Below are 19,236 nucleotides of genomic sequence, written 5' to 3'. Positions count from 1 at the left end.
GGTCGGCATTGGCGAAGACTAATGAGAAGGTAAAGGTGCATGGTGTGGCATTACAGGATGTGGAGGCGGCTCTCTCAAAGCAGAGCGATCAGATTGCCTCCTTGGAGGCTGAGATGGCAATAATGGCCAGTGATAATAAAGCACTGCGGGTCAGGGTGCATGATCTGGAGAATTGCTCCAGGAGACCAACTGTAGAATTGTGGGGCTGCCAGAGGAAGTCGACAACACAAATCCGACGGATTGCATCTCGAAGATGTTTGGGAAGATGGTGGGGAAGGGTGGGTCGGCGTCCCCTCCCGTGCTGGATCGAGCCCACAGGTCACTGAGGAAGAAGCCCTGTTCCGGTGAAGTACCTCGGGCAATCAACGTGAAGTTCCATATTTATCAGGAGAAGGAATGAGTCCTGAGGTGGGCGAAGGATCACCGAGACTACAAAAGTGAGGGCCACGCCATCAGGCTCTATCAAGATGTGGGAGCGGAGCTGGTAAAAGGCAGGCGGCATTTAACAAGGCCCAGGCCGCGTTGTAAGAGCATGGAGTTTGGTTTGGGATGGTATACCCTGCATGCCTCTGAATAACTTATGATATGAAGGATAAACTATTTTGATGTGCCGGAGGAGGCTGATGCTTTTGTTAGGAAACATCGGCTGGGATCGAGTTAATTGTAATTTTTATATGGTCTTTATATTATTGAGGAGGGCATGTGATTATGGGGACTTGTTGGGGTTTCTTGAACAAGTTTCTATTTTCTTGTTCTTGGGTGGAAAGGGTGTTTTTCCTTTTTTATTAAAGTTGGACGTGGGTGAGGGGTTGGTTATGATAGCTATTTATTTGTCTTTACTCCGGGTGGGTGCCACTCTGCTAGATGAATGCTAGATGGATTCACCTGAGGCAGGAGCAGTGCTCCGAAAGCTAGTGATTTGAAACAAACCTGTTGGACTTTAACCTGGTGTTGCAAGACCTCTTGCTCTGCAAGATGAAGAGTTAGCTAATGGGAGCGAAGTGGTGGGGGTAACTGCAGCTCATTATTTTACTGTAGTATTCTCTGCTGAGCATGCAGCAGAGTATAGGTAGATTGGAGAGCTGGGCAGAGAAATGGCAGATGGAGTTCAATCTGGACAAATGCGAGGTGATGCATTTTGGAAGATGAAATTCAGATGTGATTTATACAGTAAATGGCAGAACCCTTCGGAGCATTGACATACAGAGGAAGTCTGGGCGTTCAGGTCGATAGTTCGATGAAAGTGGCAATGCAGGTGGATAAGGTGGTTGAAGAAGGTATACGCATGCTTGCCTTCATCGGCCTGGGAATTTAGTACAAGAGATGGCAGGTCATGTTACAGTTGTACAAAACTTTCGTTAGGCCATATTTGGAATACTGCATGCAGTTCTGGTCGCCATACCACCAGAGAGTGCAAAGTTTTACCAGGACGCTGCCTGGTCTGGAGGATGTTAGCTATGAGGACGGATTGAATGAACTTTGATTGTTTTCGTTGGAAAGACGGAGGCCGAGGGGAGACCTGATTGAGGTCTACAAAATTACGAAGAGGTGTGGACAGGGTGAATAGGCACAAGCTTTTTCCAAGGGTGGAAGTGCCAATTACAAGGGGGCACAGGTTCAAGGTGAGGGAGAAAGTTTAGGGGAGATGTGCAAGGGAAGTTTTTCATGCAGAGTGGTGGGTGCCTGGACCAGGTTGCCAATGGAGGTGGTGGAGGCAGGCATGATAGCAATGTTTAAGATGTATCTTGATAAACACATGAAGGGGCGGGAAATGAAGGGATACAGATCGTTTGGGCAATAATTAGTAGATCTAAATAAGGAATCTGGATCGGCGCAGCCTTGGTGAGCCAAAGGTTCTATTCCTGTGCTTTATTTTTCTATGTTATTTTAGATAATGAGCTTAGGGTTTGTGGTAGTCACCACTGTTGTATTATATTGTATTACGGTAAGTCCCCTGTACTACAGGTACGGGGGTAGATCCCTGACTGCTGGCTCCGCCCATTAGGCGGAGTATAAATATGTGTGCTCTCCGAACAGCAGCCATTTCGCCAGCTGCTGTAGGAGGCCACATATCTCTGTGTAATAAAGCCTCGATTACATTCTACTCTCATCTCATCGTAATTGATAGTGCATCAGGGTTTTTGTTTTATTTGGGGTTCGGGGTAGTTGAGGTAGGGGCTAACGGTATTTGTTCGACGTTTGGTTGTTTGATTGTTTATTTGGATGTGTTGTTGGGAGGCGGGGAGATGGGGAGCGGGTGGGGGCAGGGAGGGTTTTCTGATAGTGACTACAGCTTGCTCTTTGTTTTGTCTTGATGGTGGCCACCTTGGGTGGGCTTGATGTCTGTACTTTCTAAACAGTTCCTGGATTATCTCTCTTGGTGGAAATAGCTGACTCTGGTGTGGGGGAGTCGGGGTGTGGTGGGGGGGGGGGAAGGTCCCCAATTCTATAATCATCTTTATTAGTGTCACAAGTCGGCTTACATTAACACTGTAATAAAGTCACTGTGAAAATCCCCTAGGCGCCTGTTCGGTTACACTGAGGGAGAATTCAAAATGTCCAATTCACCTAACAAGCACATCTTTCGGGACTCGTGGGAGGAAACCGGAGCACCCGGAGGAAACCCACATGGACACGGGGAGAACGTGCAGACTCCACACAGACAGTGACCCAAGCCGGGAATCGAACCCAGGTACCTAGTGCTGTGAAGCAACAATGCTAACCACTGTGCAACCCAGCAGCTCTGGTCATTGGGTTGTAAGGGAGTTGAATGGCCCAGTAAAAAGGTCGAGGACATTTTCTCACCTGAAAAGTTTGAATGCTGATGCGGTGTTTGCAGGAGTTCCATTTGTGGGTCGGGACCAGACAAGGTTCTGGAAGGGATGGGTGGGGCAGGTATTCCACTTGGGTTTCAATGGTCCGTGGCAGTTTTGCATCTGAGTGACAAGTACTTTTCTTTTTTATACCAAGTCGATCAGATTTATTCCCAGATTGACTTTTTTGTGGTCACCCCTTCCTGGGGTGAAGAGGGTGGGGTACTCAGCAATTGTGATCTCAAATCATGCCCCACATTTTGTGGATTTGGTGTTAGAGCCGGGTTTCTCTCAACGCCCACCATGGGGACACGACGATGTTGGCAGAGGAAAGGAATTTTGCGAGCGCATATGCTCTGCCATTGGGGAGTACATTACGTTTAATAAGAGTGACTTCATCTCACCTTCTACATTGTGGGAGGTCCTTATGGTGGCGAGATCATTTCTTACAAGTCACACTAGGAAAGCATTGAGGGGGTGGAGCGGGAGAGGCTGCTCGATTCCATCCTTGAGGTGAACCATCAGTACTCGCTTACCCCTACACCGGAGTTGCTGGCGAGTAGGAAAAGGTTGCAAACTTAATTTAAGCTACTCTCGACAGGTAAGGTGGTGAGCCAACTGTGACTCTCGAGGGGGACATTCTATGAATATAGGGAGAAAGCCAGTCACCTTTTAGCACACCAGCTGAGGTGGTAGGCTGCTTCCCTGGAGATTGTGCAGGTAAGGGACTCGGGTGGCAGGTTGGTTTCCTCCCCACTGAAGGTTAATGTTATATTTGAAGTCTTTTATTGAAGTCTTGTTCTGCATTACAAGCCAGCTGTTTAGCCCACTGTGCTAAACCAGCCCCTGTTAGATCCAAAGTTCAGGTCATGGAAGAGGAGGGGCTGGAGAGGTTTGGTGACCTCTTTGTGGAGGGTAGGTTTGTCGGTTTTGAGGAGCTGTTGTACAAATTGCAACTCCCAAGGTCTAATTTACTCAGGTATTTCCAGGTTCTTTATTTCCAATTGGCTCGGGCAGCACCTTAGTGACCATAAAAAGGTCAGGAGGGGTTATTGGGTTACGGGAATAGGGTGGAAGTGAGGGCTTAAGTGGGTCGGTGCAGACTCGATGGGCCGAATGGCCTTCTTCTGCACTGTATGTTCTTTGTTCACCCGACACCTTCACCCTCCCTCCTAAATAGGATCTTATCTCTGGCTGAGGGGAAGATTTTGAACATTTATGACCAGATCCTGTTGGTGGAGCAGCCTCCAGTGGATGAGGTGAAGAGGAAGTGGGAGGGTGACCTGGGTCCGGTTTGTGATGGGGGGGGGAGGGATGTGTGGTGGAGTGAGGGAGTGAGGATCTTCACAGGGTTAACTCCTCCTGTGCTAGGCTCAGCTTGATTCAGATCAAGGTGGTGTACAGGGTATATCTGACCAAGGCCAGGATGAGTATTTTTGTTTCTCGGGGCTGGACGTTAGGTGAGAATGTTGTTCTCGGGGGCCAGCGAATCATACCCATATGTTCCAGTCATGTCCTAAACTTGTAAACTTCTTCCTTCTTTAACACCATGTCAGGAATTATTGATATCGAGCTGGAGCCTTGTCTGCTGGTGGCCATTTTCTGCGTTTTGAATTCGCCGGTGCTGCAGTTGGGGTGAAGACGGATGTCCTCGCCTTGTTAATAGGCAGGTTCTGTTGGGGTGGAGATCTCCTATTCTGCCCAGTGCCTCGGCCTGGTTGGGTGACCTAATGGAGTTCCTCTCTCTAGAAGAGGTGAAGTACACCATTAGAGCGTCGGTAGAAAGCTTCTACTCGAGATGGCAGCCATTCAATTCCTTTTTCAGAGAGTTAGTCACCGTCAGCTGTTGCCGGGGGTGGGGGGGGGGGGGGGGGGGGGGGGGGGGGGGGGGGGGGGGGGGGGGGGGGGGGGGGGGGGGGGGGTGGGGGGTGGGGGGGGTGTTTAGTTTTTAGTGATATGTTGAAGGATTGAGTTTATTGATTGTGCTATTCATGTACCTTCACATATTTTTGTTAATTTTGTTGTAATGAAAAATTTCTTCAATAAAAATATGTTTTAAAAAAAATTCTGCAAGTGAATGGAAGAGGCTTGAAAATGTAAGTTGATACCAGAGCATTGGCTACAGTTGTGGGGGAGCAAACATTTGATTACATTTGAGAAGGGGCTCAGACCCTGAATTTTGGTAGCACGACAGCCAAGCTGCCAACCAATATGCGGGAAACACTGAAAATTCTTGGGACCACCTGTAGTTTACATAGAACAAGAGGCCCAGTTGCCTTTGATTATCGTAGAGGGGCACAGACCAAGCCTGATGGGAAGGGACTGGTTACAGTGAAACTAAATTGGCTGGAAATATTTAAAATTTCAACCAGCGATTTTTAAGATGTCCTGCGAAGATAACAGGACGTGTTCCACAATGAGTTAGGCCGGATTAAGGGCAGGCAGGCCAAATTTTATGCTGATCCAGACTTGACATCTAAAGGTTTTAGGGCCAGACCAATCCCTTATGCCCTGCATCAAAAGATGTGCAGGTTAGGTGGATTGGCTATGCTAAATTGCTCTTAGTGTCCAAAAAGGTTAGGTGGGATTACTGGGTTATGAGGATAGGGTGGAGTTGTGGGTTTAAGTCGGGTGCATTTTCCAAGGGCCGGTGCAGACTCGATGGGTTGAATGGCCTCCTTCTGCATTGTAAATTATATGATTCTATGTAAAGGTTGAAGCTGAGCTAAAGTGATTGGAGGAACTTGGAATAATTAAACCAATGCAATTTTCCAAGTGGGCAGCGCCCATAGTCCTCGCGCTAAAGCCGAACCAATCAATAAGAATATGTGGGGACTAGGAGTTCACAATCAACCAGGCTTCCCAGGTGGATAAGTACCCGATGCCCCAAATTGAAGACCTCTACGGCAAGCTGGTAGGAGGCCTCACTGACTCCAACCTGGACATTAACCATGCGCACTTGCAGTAGGAATTGGATGAAGAGTCCCAAAGTTTTGCCACGATCAATACACATAAGGGCCTATTTCAGTTAAAGCCATACTGGAGGTCCCAACACCCTGGAAATTAGCCGAGCTGAAATCTTTCCTGGGAATGGTGAACTTATGGCAAGTTCCTTCCAAATCTGGCCATGACATTGATACCAGTTGCTAAGGAAACACTAAGGTTGGCAATGGAAGGAACAGCAAGCGAAAGCTTTTGGCTTGGTAAAACAAGCTCTGCAATCTTCAAACCTTTTAGTTCATTTCGATCCATGGAAGCCAATTGCGCTCACATACGACATATCCCCATATGGGATAGGGGCAGCTCTATCCCAAAGTTGGAGGATGGATCAGAACGACCAATTGGCTTTGCCTCAAGGACTCTCTCTGAGCAAAATTATGCCCAAATCGAAAAGGAGGGACTAGCCGTCATCTGTAGTGTTAAAAAGTTTCACCAATACGTTTACGGACAGCGATTCATGATAATAACCAACCATAAGCCCCTATAGGGTCTTTTAAGAGAGGACAAGGCAATACTCCCAATTGCCTCTGCCAGGGTGCAACATTGCCCCTTGCTGCTAGCAGCCTACAGCTATAGCTTCCAACATAGGCCTGGCACCCAACTCTCCAATGCGGACGTATTGAGTCGACTCCCCTTGCAAAAGAACTTGGCGCCACCACAGTACCCCAATAAATCATCTTGGCGCTGAACCTCATGGACACCTGTTGTCATCCGGAAATTGGACCCAGCAAGATCCGGTATTATCCAAGGTGAAACGGACGATACAAATCGCTCCCACTAACTTTCCTGTATTTGGGAGTGTCAAACCGGAAAGGATAATCTTTTTCATGAGGATTGTGAGCCTACACTATGCCCGTAAATCCTGGTGTTGCTAGCACACATTGCACCAAGGATCTATTTGAACTATAAACTCATAACTTTAATCTAGTGTTTTCAATTCTACCACGGACTCAGAGATTGCTATACTTCCACAACAAATTTTCAATTTTGATCAGTCGCCAGAGAAAAAGACAAATAATACTGTAACTGTGTCATTTAAACATACACTGGGTAGGTGGTTTAAACAGAAATTACTCTGGATGTCTAGTGTTGTGAAACAGATTTTTAACCTTAGAAATTATTGTTACCGATATTACCCTCAGAATATTTTATATCTGTTTTTTCACAGAGGCACAAACACAGTTCTTTTGAATATATTATCACCTGTTATAAAAAAAGCATCTTAGGGCAAGTCATATGTTACACATTCAGTGTGTGCATGTTAACAGTGCCAAAGGTAATTTCTAGACTTGATACTGGAATATCATTCAGCACAATTGATTGAATGTTCAGTTTATTTTTCTTCCTGACACAAAAACATGGCGCAAGGTTTACCTAATTTCTTCAGGTCAGTCTCGACTGCAGTTAGTTTTTCTTTGTAGCTTTTTTGTGACGTTTCCATCCCTTCGGTCACAGTGTCCATTCTCTGTACAACTGGAACAATCAAGGGAGGCAGAATGAGTAAATATGTCGCACTCAACATAACAAGTATATTGTTACCCTCATCAGATGTTTTGCATCTTGTTTATTCCCTCCCTCACTCAGCTCCTTGTCTTATGAATCCCTAAAAAGTCAAAGGAATGAGTAGCTCATATGTTTTCCTGTGACTCCCAAAACCAGCGTTTTTCTCTCACTCGATTAACAGGAAACACATTATTGCAACATCTGAGAGGCGTAGTCCAATGGTCGGAATACATTCTTTGCTTTGGGCCTGAAAACTTGGCACTAGTTACCTTCTTCAGTCTTTCCTTCCATAATAATCTACAGGCTTCTAAAATCTAAGTTTGATATTACCTAATCAGTATTTCTTGATTTATCCTGACTTCACGCTTACGCATTTCAGTCCTGGTGGCTGCCTGAGTTATACTTTGACCCTCAATTTTATCTGTGTTTCTCAATTACAAAGACTTAAAAGATCTGCAAGTTGACAGATGTGATTTATCAGAACCATGATGTTTTCCAGTGACGTTTTGGCATTGGGGCGGGAACAGTTCCAAGGAAATTACTGCTCTAACGTTCAAAGAAAAGGTATTTTATTCCATTTGGACAGAGAAAATTATAAAAAATAAGCTAACAGAAGAAACATTTCTTCCCTTTCAGGTTAGATGCAATGTTGCTCCAGTTGCTTCTGGAGCTCATATTAGCTCATGTTTTCCTATTGCTTAATGTTTCTTGATGAAAAAACCCTTGGTTTTCCTCAGCACCCTTTACCATTGATGTGGCCTTCAATCAGTGTTCTGTATATATTGCCACAGCTTTGCAGGTGGCCAAAATAATTCAGTTTTCGGCTCTTGATGATTCTATCATGCTTCTTCTGGATTTCGTTCTCCTGAGGACATTTCATTGTTTACGTGTTCTATTCAGGTATTCTAAGCATTCTTCTCTCTTCCCATACTTCAAAAGCTTTGACTCTCTTGATCATTTTGTTATATACAGTCCACATTTCACAGCCATAGACAAATGTTGACCAGGGATAACATTTGAGAAACATTTCTTGCACGTCTGCTTATTCTCCTTGCTATTTGAATCAAATTCATTTTGTTGAAAACACCTCTTGGCTTTTTCAATACGTCTGGTAATTTCAGTCACATTCAGCGTCTTCCTTAATGATCTGACTGAGGTACACAAACTTATCCACTTGTACATTGGCTCCATCAATTGAGGATGTCACTTTTGGTTTTGTGGGCTTCTTACTAATGACGTTATTTTGGTGTTCGTAACTTTCATATGAACATTTTCATACTTAATTCCTTACCAGCATTAACTTAATTGTGGATCTGTTGTAATAGCCCTTTAGTCTCAGCCATCAACACTGTGCTGTCTGTGTAACCAAGGTTGCTTATGGCTCTACAACCAATACTAAACACTTCAAGGTATTCAATTCATTTAAATATGGCTTCAGCATGGAGATTAAATAAGCTTGGCGATAAAACACAACTCTGACATACTTCCTCGTTTGATTTGTATTTCGTCAGGCATTGCTGGAATCTTACCAGAATTTAGCCAAGTGTCTCAGTCAGAAAACTGGCATGTAACTCTCTAGTTGCACCGACCCGTTTTCTTGCCAAAATCTTGAGCGTCTCAGACAAAAGGAAAATGATTAGGCGTGGTTTATGCCGCCACTCTGGTGGGACAGAGCCTCATAGAGCTGGCAACAGGCTCCAATGAGATCAGGGCACCATCTTTAAAGGGCGTCCTGATCAGTGCTGCTGCCTAACGGCCCCCAGACTCCATCACGGAGGTATTGAAAGCTCCGTGCCCCCTCCACCATCCTCGCCAAAAATCCATGCACCCTACCACCGCTGGCATTGAACTCCCCCACCAACACAGTGAAAGCATAGCTGGCACTCGCTCCACATCACACATCTCCCCTCCCCACCCCCATCCACTAGTACTGCCCACTGGTACAGGTCGGCACTGCCAGGTACGTACTGCCTATCATGGGCTGATGAATCTCGGCCCCCGAGACAACCTACACCTAGGTTGTAGGAGAGAAGGCAAAGCTGCGGAGCCAAGCCCAGGGCTGAAGGTACCCGCTTCTATTTGTATGGAACCAGGAACAGCAGCAATCAAAATACACATGGAAATGAGCAGAGGGCATGAGGCTTATATAAGTAAGGCAAAAGTAAGAGATCTGGCTGGTTATAAACATTGAAACGTTTCTATTAAACCAGGTGTCTTCTTTTGGCTGGATCACAGATTGCTACACTTAGTACACAAGGGTCTGGATGTTTGCCGAAACGAGATGACTTGGTAGCTTTTAGAAATGGGCGGGCAGGTCTTGATTCCACGATTCCTGACCCCATTCCATGGCTCTCCGATTTTCAGGAGTGCCTCTAAGGGTGTGAGCTGGTTCCTGCCAAAACCCCGCACCCAGCACTCTGACCTGGCTAGCTCCATTGCAGAGACAGGCATGTCCTATTCCTCTGCTCTTTTCACAGAGTTGGACCAGTTTTTTAAAGAGTCATGATTCACAGCCCCTCAGAGGTCTCTGCATGTTTCAAAATGGTACATTCAAAAGGTCCTCCTCATGCCCCCATGCCAAGCTATTTGTTTAAACATGTTTTTATTGGCGTTTTTAATTTATGACAGGTGAATCCTTGCTTCACAACGTTCCATCTTACAAGCACGTCCCTCCGACCCAATGTTATTAATAAATTACAACTGTATGCTATACAAGTGGTCAGAATTTACAATAGTGTTATCAAGCATATATGGAGAACATTAGTGTTATCAAGCATATATGGAGAACATTAGTGTTATCAAGCATATATGGAGAACATTAGTGTTATCAAGCATGGAGAACAATGGAAAAACAAAAAAGAAACACATGGAATAAACTGACGAGATAAAACAAAAATACTACAGCAAAAACAGGTGGTCTATTTATATTGGTTGAAACTGGCCGTTTGCCAGGTTGGCTGGTCTTGACTCTAGCACCACATATGCCCTATTGCCCAAGCAATAAAGGTTCCACCCATGTGGGCACTTTATCCTGATGCGGGTGGGACAGGCTGGGAATTTCCCTGACTCCTGCTACCCACCTCGAGAATGAAAATTCTGGCCCAGGACTTTAACATTAAAATAAAATATTACAATTTCTAATTAACTAACAGTCAGCATAACATGTGCAAACAATTGTTTACCATCCTTTCCAAACACTAAAGTGTTTAGTGGGGACCGTCCACAGATTCAGTGGGTAAAAGTGGTGATTCTTCTGTGCTGTATTTTTCTATGTTCTATATAGTTAAGCAAAATTCATACAGAGAGCAATTCTCTGCCTGCATTGCGGCCGGTGCACATCCCGCTATGCCGGAGGAATGGCAGGAAAGTCCCAAACGTGTTCGAGCCAGGCTGAGAACAGAGCGAGATGTACCTGGCCCTCTGCAGCTGATGTAACCTGGTTCTCGCCCTTACTGGCGTGAACCAGATTTGCATATTTAAATATGCTTTGTCAGTTTAAACCCGGATTCTCCTGGCTTCCATTCTCTTCCCCATCAGCGCAATTGAAGCCGGCAGAAATCACTATTGGTCTCCACCACCAGAGGGATGACCACGCTGGGGAGCTCGGAGGCCATTGGAGCTGCCGGATGGTTGGTAACATGGCAGGGTGATGCCAATCTTCAGCGGGACCAGAAGATCCCGCTGGTGGGAAGGGCTGGAACATCCCACCCTTTGTGTCTTAGGTTTGGAATTGCTGGAGAAATGCAGACTTAAAGAGGATCTAATTCAGATTTTTAAAGCTATTCACGGCATCAATGACGTACAACTGGATGGATTGTTTGAGATGGTGGGGGCTTTATATTTAAAGTGACAAAACAGGTGGTGAGATTGGATGAGTAAATATATTTTAGTCAGAGAATGATCAGTTTGTGGACGAGTTTTCTGGATGTGGTGTAGAAGATTTGCTTCTTGCAAACCTTAAGGAATGTTTCAAAATCATCTTTGACAAAACTGTGGCACTGCAGCAGAAGGAAGGATATATCTTGGGTAGCAACCAAGAATTCGGGACCCCCTGTGGCTCGATTAATTGGTTGAGGCACGGACAAGAATTTTTGACAGATTGTCTGCATTGAGTAAGACGCCCTGAAGGGGCGAAGGAAGGGTGGGGGTTTGGCATTGAGCCCTAGAAGAAATGAAGCAAGTGTATATGGGCCTGATGGTAATTCTCATCCAAAGTGCATTCAGTATGATGATTGAAAATGATGTTGTAAACTCAATAGGGGGCCGGTTAGCTCAGTTGGCCCATGCATGTACCAGATTAGCACAAACCCAACAGGGCTCAATCCTTGCCATGGTTAACGTGGGGCCTGCCTCCTCGGCCTACTCGTAGTTTTAAAACAAACATGGTATTTTGCTGAGGTTCAGCTAAAGTCACCAAGAACCTGCCTTCAAGCAGAGAATTGAAGAAGTAAATGGGAATAATTCTAAGGAGGATGATTAAATTGCCTAAAAAACAGACAAAGGAAAGACTTTAGATTGAATGAATGAGCAGTATTGTAAAATGAGTTTGCTACGGCCAATGTTATTAGTGCTTTGGTTTCTCACTCAGTTGAATTTCTATTTTGCAATGATTATTTATACCTCCCCCACCAAGTAAAACGAGTAAATTACTAAGGTTAATTTTTTAAAACGACGTACTTCTGATTTTAGTTCTCACTAAACAACTACAAGTGAAGTTGTGCTGAAATTAGTGATATTATTTTTGAGCTTCATTGTGCAGGATATCATTTAACTGAAATATTTTTTCTTCTGACAAGCTGACCCATCTGTTCCTTGCACGCCGTTGATTATTTATTATATAACTCGACCACCTGTGCTTCAGACCCAGCGATTCAGCCTTGTTTATTTATTTATTCTCTCAAACGTGTTGGTGAGTCACAGGGTTCATAATAACTGTACTGGGTCCATTGCAACTATATTCCAGTGGATCATTTCTTTTTTTTTCTCCAAAAGCCTGGCTCTCGCTAGAATAATTTTTCCTACTGTGTGGCAGAACTCTGGAGATGCCAATAATCCTGCCAAAAAAAAACATGAAGGAGAGCTGACAAGAGGTCCAGAACTAACACGTCTGTGTACTGGAAGGTTGCTGTTCCTGTAAGAGCTCACACATTTGGCATTTCTCCGATACAAAATGGAAACAGATGTCTGATGTCCTCATCCAGGTGTCCTCATCTGATGGCAAAGGAAACATTTCAAAAGCGTCACGTGATTTTCTGTTCTGCAGTCGTCGCATCGAACACAGGAACGTTCCATGGTACAGGGAAGGGAATCGAAACAACGATGCTGACACTTACTATTCAGCAGTGGTCATAAGTGGGTCAAAACTGTTGGAAAGTTAGTCTGATTAGACTGTGATCTGATGTTCCAGTGCGAACAGAGAAGGATTCTGGGAGCAGCAACATCTTATGCCTTACAACAAGTTTCATTCTAAATTTAAGATAAATAGTGTTGATTTCCTTCCTGTTCCTGCAGCATGAGTAAGGCTGTGCATTTTATTTTGAACATAGCTGACTTGAGCTCCATCGAGCCTGGCTATGTCATCTCTAGGCTCAGTTGATTTAAATAGTGTGGTCGTCACCACTGATTGCATAATAACTGTTATTAGAGGTAATACGGTAAGGCTCCTGTATTACAGGTACGGGGGTAAATCCCTGCCTGCTGGCTCCGCCCAGTAGGCGGAGTCTAAATGTGTGTGCACACCGAGCTGCTCCCATTCTGGTAGCAGCTGCAGGAGGCCACACATCTCTGCTTAATAAAGCCTCAATTACTCTCTACTCTCGTCTCGTTGTAATCGATAGTGCAAAAATAGACTGAATAGATGCCCGGCAGGACTACAGCTTCCAAATTGTGGCCCTTTCTACATCAGGTCCGGGACGCTGTGAGGCTTTTCAAAGCCTGCAGCAACATATCTCTCAACTGGTGCTACAGCCTGGTAGAGGCGCTAAAAACACAGCGACATCGTCTCTACCTCTGCAATGCTGATCTACTGCATCGAAGGTCAGGAAAATGTATTTGCTTGAGGACCAACGGAGTTGCTGGCTGCCCCTAAATTGAATGCCCAGTTTTCCTAGGTGCTCTTCCTTTCAGGTGATGCTCACAAAATCTCTGTCAAATCCTGTACGAGGCATTATAACTTCATGCCATGTAAATACTCTCACCTGTTTCAGATGGGAGTTTCCTACCTCCATCTATTTGTCTCCACGAAATATGTGCCACACGCAAACAGAGTGGGGGTCTGGACAGAGACGTGTTCGGGCTATGAAAATCAGAAGTAACAGGAAGAATTTCATTGTAGGTGTAAGATATTTGAATTTTCAAAGGTCTTCAATAAGGTACCACATAGACTCCTGATGAAAGTCAGAGAGTATGTGAAGTCAGCGGACAAATAGCAGAATGATAGTAAGCTGGCTACAGAACAAAAAGGAGAGAGCAGAGGTATTGTTATTGGATGAGCCAATTAAAAATTGGGAATTGCAATAATTAACATCTGGTGCTGGGATCACAGTTTACTGCGTACATGAACAATTTGGACTTGGGAATCACAACTGCAATTTCAGAATTTGCAGATGACATCAAACTAGAGGATATCATAGAATCCCTACAGTGCAGGAGGTCATTCGACCCATTGAGTCTGCTCCAAACCTCTGAAAGAGCACTCTACCTAGGCCCACCACACATAACCTAATCTGCATATCCCTGGATAGTAAGGGACAATTTCACATTGGCCAATCCACCAAACCCTGCACAATTTTGGACTGTGGGAGGAAAGCGCACCCGGAGGAAACCCACGCAGACACAGGAGGAAGCCGGATTCTTGTCCCAGCAGCCAGCCAAAATTCACAGGTGTGAGTGTGCTACCAGCGAAACGGAGGATCCCGCCAATGAAGAATCCAGCCAAGGGAGAACGTGCAAATTCCATCCAGACAGTCACCTGAGGTCGGAATTGAACCCAGGGCCCTGGCACTGAGGCAGCAGTGCTAACCACTGTGCCACGGTGCCGCCCCCGGTATAGTTAATACTGATGGAGACTAAGACAAAGTACAGGAAGACGTTAATAAACGTGTAGACGGGTGTTTACGTGGCAAATTAATTTAAATATTTGGTAAGTATTTGTGGTCTATTTGAAAGGTAAGTGTCTAAATGGGTCTAGAGGAGTAGAGAGGTCTAGAGGTACAAAACACACAAATCACTAAAACAAATGACAATTTTAAAAAACAAATGAAGCACCGTGGTTCATTTCCAAAAAGATATAATTGAAAAATGGAGAAGTTATTGGTTGGGTCACAATTGGAGTAAACTGCATAGTTCTGGTCTTCATATAGAAAGGACATAGAGGGACCAGCAAAGAAGAAACGTAAATTTACAAGGATGGTACCAGAACTACGAGGCTATATCTATCAAGAAAGATTAAACAGGCTGATCTCTTTCCGCTAGAAAAGAGAAGACTGAGGGATGACCTGATCGAAGTCTTTAAAACTATGGAAGAATTTGATTGAGTGGAGGGAGAGAAAACACTTCAAATTGTAGGGGGGAGGCCAAAGCCTGTAGTGAGGTTCATGGCTTAGTCGAAATGGCAGCAGAGACCCGATTCTAGAAGTACATCCATGGTTCACAGAGACAGATGCATGGATGTAAAAGGGCAGCTGCCTTCAAGCAGATTCAATTTTCATAACTCATATGTCCAATCATGACTGGTATGCTTTGGACATTTCAAGAGGAGGTCTGAAGCTGCCGGGTATTTTGGAGAGGTAGGGTACCCCTTTGGAACGGTAGGGTACCCTTTTGATAAGTCCAGCGGCACTTTTGGGAGAGGTGTTGGGCTGGATTCTCCGGTCGCCGTCGCCGAAATCTCGTTCAGCCATCGGCCGGAGAATCAGAGTTTCCGACCAGATCGGGGGCGGTGCCGCTTTCGTGATGCTCCGTCCCCTTCAAAGCGGTGTACTTCTAGCCATGTATCAACAGCCTCAGGACATTGCCTAAGGACCCCCCCCCCCCCGATGCTCCACCCCCGACCGACCAAGTTCCCGACTGCGTCTCATCTGTCGGGAACTCGGCGTGGCAGCTGCGGACTCAGTCCAGCACCGCCACAGTTGGGGGAGGGCTGATCCGCGGGCAGGGGGGGACTTTATTAGGGACTGGGGGAACTGAAGGGGGTGGTCTGGGGCACGCAAGCTGATCAATGGAGGGGCACTATTTTGCGTGCCAGGTCCGTGTGCGGCCTGCGTCATGTAGCATGACGCAGCCGCTGCAGGTCGCATGCGCGACCACGGACCCGGCAATTCGCTGGGCCGCATCGGTGGCCGTTTTGCACCATTTTGTCTGGCGTACAACGCCACCGTTCGCATGCAGGCGTGGTGACATTGCCCCAGAATCGGAGAATCCAGCCCAAAGTGTCCTTTGGAGAGATCAAAGAGCCCTTTGGGATTCTTTCATGAAGACATGTGTATAAAAAGTCAATAAACACAGGAATTTTTAAAAATGAATTCATGGGATGTGGGTGTCACTGGCAAGGCCAGCATTTATTGTCCATGTCATGCTGATTGGAACTGTCATGATAGCAAAGGAATTGTCAAGCTGTTAATGCACTTAAATCTCCTGACTTTTAAATTTTTTAATGTTTGCATTTTAAAGGTAAATCAGTGTGTGCTAATTCACTCTGTCTGTTAACATACACTTGAAGGCCATCATTATACAATTTGCGCTGCATGACTGATTCCACAATCTATTATTATCATAGTGTGATGCTTGTTAGTTCAGAGTTTGATTGACAGGTCATAAGTAGTTATCTGATATGGGTTCATATAATTGCTTGTTTTTTGAAGGGATTAAGCACTTGAATGAAATGTCTGGTTAAATAGGGGATTGTGCTTGAAAGAATGTAAATATAATGATTAAGCTTTTAGAAGGATTGTTTTTTAAATAGTGAAGTCATCAAACACAATTAGAACTTGATTTCATCTCAGCATATGATCTGAGATCTACCCATGGTGTATACTGGGTGAAGGACTAAGGACAAAGGATGGTGGGCAGGGGCCTGGCTTGGCATGAGTTAGCACTAAGTGCCATAGGGGCTATAAAAGGTGATGGTCTGGGCAGAGTGGCATTATTTGGCATTGTGGGTATGAGGAATGTTGGGGTGGGTAGAGGGGCATAGCTTGGCATAGAGGGCACATGGAGTAATGGGGTTTGGTAGAGGGGAATAGGTTGGCACGGAGGGTATGAGGGGCCATGGGGATGGGTAGTGGAACATGAAGTGACATAAGTAGACATGGATGGGCATGGGGAGCTTGTGGAGGGGCTGAAGGGGGTGTGGAGGGTGAGGGCTGATGGTTTTTTGTTTTATGGCTTTTTTAGTAACTGCAACAAATTCCTGGAGCACCATGGCTGGCCATTCACACAACCTGGCTCCGCACTCAGCAGACCTGTGGCTGTCACTGATCCTTTTCCGGGGGACTCCTGTTAATACCTAACCCCTACCCGCATGGGGGTGGGAACGAAAATCTGACCATTTAGGGCACTTTTTCCTGAGTCGGGTTTGCGGAACCGGGAATTATCCTGATTCTGCACTCCCAACTCACAAGCGAAAATTCAGACCAAAGCTAAAGATTCTTAAACATAAAATAGTCACTGATTAACACATTCAGGAATAACTTCTTTACTGAAAAGAGTGATCGAGAATGTGGAACTCATTCTCACAAGGAGGTGAGGTGAATGAAACAGATGCATTTATAGGGAAGTTAGATAAAACACGAGGGAGAAAGGAATAGAAGATTATGGGTTAGATGAAGGGAGATGATGAAAGGCTTCTTTGGACCATTAACATTGACATGGGCCAAATGGCCTGCTCCTGTGTGTATATTCAATGTAAATCTATGTAATGAATTATCTTGGCCTGAAAGGCAGGATTGCAGTATACTTAGTGCTGGAGTACACGAAGGAATATCTTTTTCCTCTGGGCTCAGGTATGCCCCTACATCTGCCAATCCTTTGGAAGTTCATTGTGCTATCTTGTAAGTCCAAATCGCACAATCAAAACGTTGCTTATGTATTTTAGGTTTTTATCCTGTAAAGTAAATGATAATGCTGGAGGGTATATCCATAGCTTAATTTGCAAGTCTATGGTGCAATTTTCCCAAAAAATGACTCAGTGTGTGATTCAGCACTGCGCACAACGGATGAATTGCATGCCGGGCCGATTGAGAGTCCCTGACACTCTCCACCTGGCACGATCTGGATCTCGCCCTCGCTGGGTGAGATCATGATCTTCACATTTAAATCAGCCTAATGAGACTTCACCAGGGTACCATTGAATACTGGTCTACACAAACATGGACAAGACGTAACAGCACCTCGGGGAGTCTCTCAGGCCATTAGAGATCCCCGGGTGGTCGGGCACATGGAAGGGGGGGTGGCACCTTCGCAGTGCCACCCAGGCACCCTGGCACTGCCCCACAGAGCAGACCCTACACAGATGGCAGCATGCCACTGAGGTGACTAGCCCCACGATTCAGGGATGCCAACCTGGCCACATTGTTGGGATGCGGTCGAGTGCAGATGAGATGCCCTGTTCCCCAAGGGGCTCAGAGCATCAGCCATAAGGCAGCCAGTGTTTCCAGGGAGGATGTGGCAGCGACCGTCAGCTTGCGGGCATCACCCAGGAGTACCGGCACCCAGTGCCGTAAGAAGATCAACACCCTACAACGGGCCGCACGGGCGGTTTGGCACTGGCGCCGCTCCGCACCACTTCAACCATGTGCCTGACACCACCCTCGCCCAGCATCATACTGTGCCCTGCCCAGCCATGTCCAGAAGTGCTGCCCACACCTGCCCCCCATCCCCCCTTCTTCCACAATGAATGAAGCATGCGGCTTACGATACCCTCATTGTGTCCTCGCAGGTGAAATTGGCCCACAAACAGACAGGAGAGAGCCAAGACAGGAAACGGGGTGCCAGACATCAGAATCCTCACCCCTCTATGAGAAACGGGTCCTGGTGGCCATGGGTGTGGCCGCCGGCAGATTGGTTACTGATGAAAAGGTTGGCATAAGGTGCTGAGGTGAGGTTACACTGGCCACCACCCAGAGGACGTGTCACACGTGAATTGTTACTGCCATACAGCATGATCCAACCCTCCCACTGACCACATGTCATTATCCCGCAAGATCCCCATTCGATGGTGCTGGCCCACCCAGGGTGGACCACTCCCAAGGGAACAGCTCGGAGGGGAGTGCCAAAGAGACCACCATATTCACAGCACAGCTGTCATGAGTTAAATCGCTGGCTTTTAAAGCAGACCAAGCAGGCCAGCAGCATGGTTCGATTCCCGTACCAGCCTCCCCGGATAGGTGCCGAAATGTGGCGACTAGGGGCTTTTCACAGTAACTTCATTGAAGCCTACTCGTGACAATAAGCGAATTTTCATTTTCATTTCACAGTCACACACCTTGGTGGGAAACAGTAGTGGTCAGGCTTCTGGGGCACATTCTGGTGAGCACCACACATCATGTGGAGGCAGGAACACCGAGGAGAGGCAGCAGTCGGAGCTCTGCTGAATCCCAGGACCCAGCTGAGTTCTAGTCAGATGCTGAGCCTCTGGGCTAGGTTTACCCAGAGCTGATGCAGTCGGTAGGGTGCGGCCATGATATTCAGAGGGGGTTGTCAGTGACACACCAGCAGGTCCAGTCCATAACCAATTGGAGGAGTTCCAGAAGCAATGGGCACAAGATATAGTGCCGGCAAGCGTGGTACTGAGACCAACACTGCTAGGGTGGAGACTGCAGTGGAGTGTCTGGTGCATGATGTCAGCAACATGCTGATGGTTCAATCGGTGTTGACCATGGCTGAGGGCCTCGGTAGCAGGTCCGACTCACTGGGGGATGTA

The 19,236-nt window shown here is 46.1% G+C and overlaps 1 protein-coding gene across 1 annotated transcript in view; it reads right to left on the bottom strand.

The window, feature by feature from the left end:
* Nucleotides 1–19,236, bottom strand: part of colec12 (collectin sub-family member 12) — a 248,879-nt gene that overhangs the window by 70,557 nt on the left and 159,086 nt on the right. Inside the window, exon 4 of the mRNA XM_038809205.1 lies at nucleotides 7,188–7,286. Coding sequence (XP_038665133.1) covers nucleotides 7,188–7,286 — 99 coding nt within the window. The remainder of the gene's footprint in view (nucleotides 1–7,187; nucleotides 7,287–19,236) is intronic.

The sequence above is a fragment of the Scyliorhinus canicula genome, chromosome 10 (genome assembly GCF_902713615.1).
Source record: "Scyliorhinus canicula chromosome 10, sScyCan1.1, whole genome shotgun sequence".
NCBI lineage: Eukaryota > Metazoa > Chordata > Chondrichthyes > Carcharhiniformes > Scyliorhinidae > Scyliorhinus > Scyliorhinus canicula.
The sequence above is the reverse complement of the archived record's forward strand: the minus strand, read 5'-3'. Positions and strand labels throughout refer to the sequence as shown.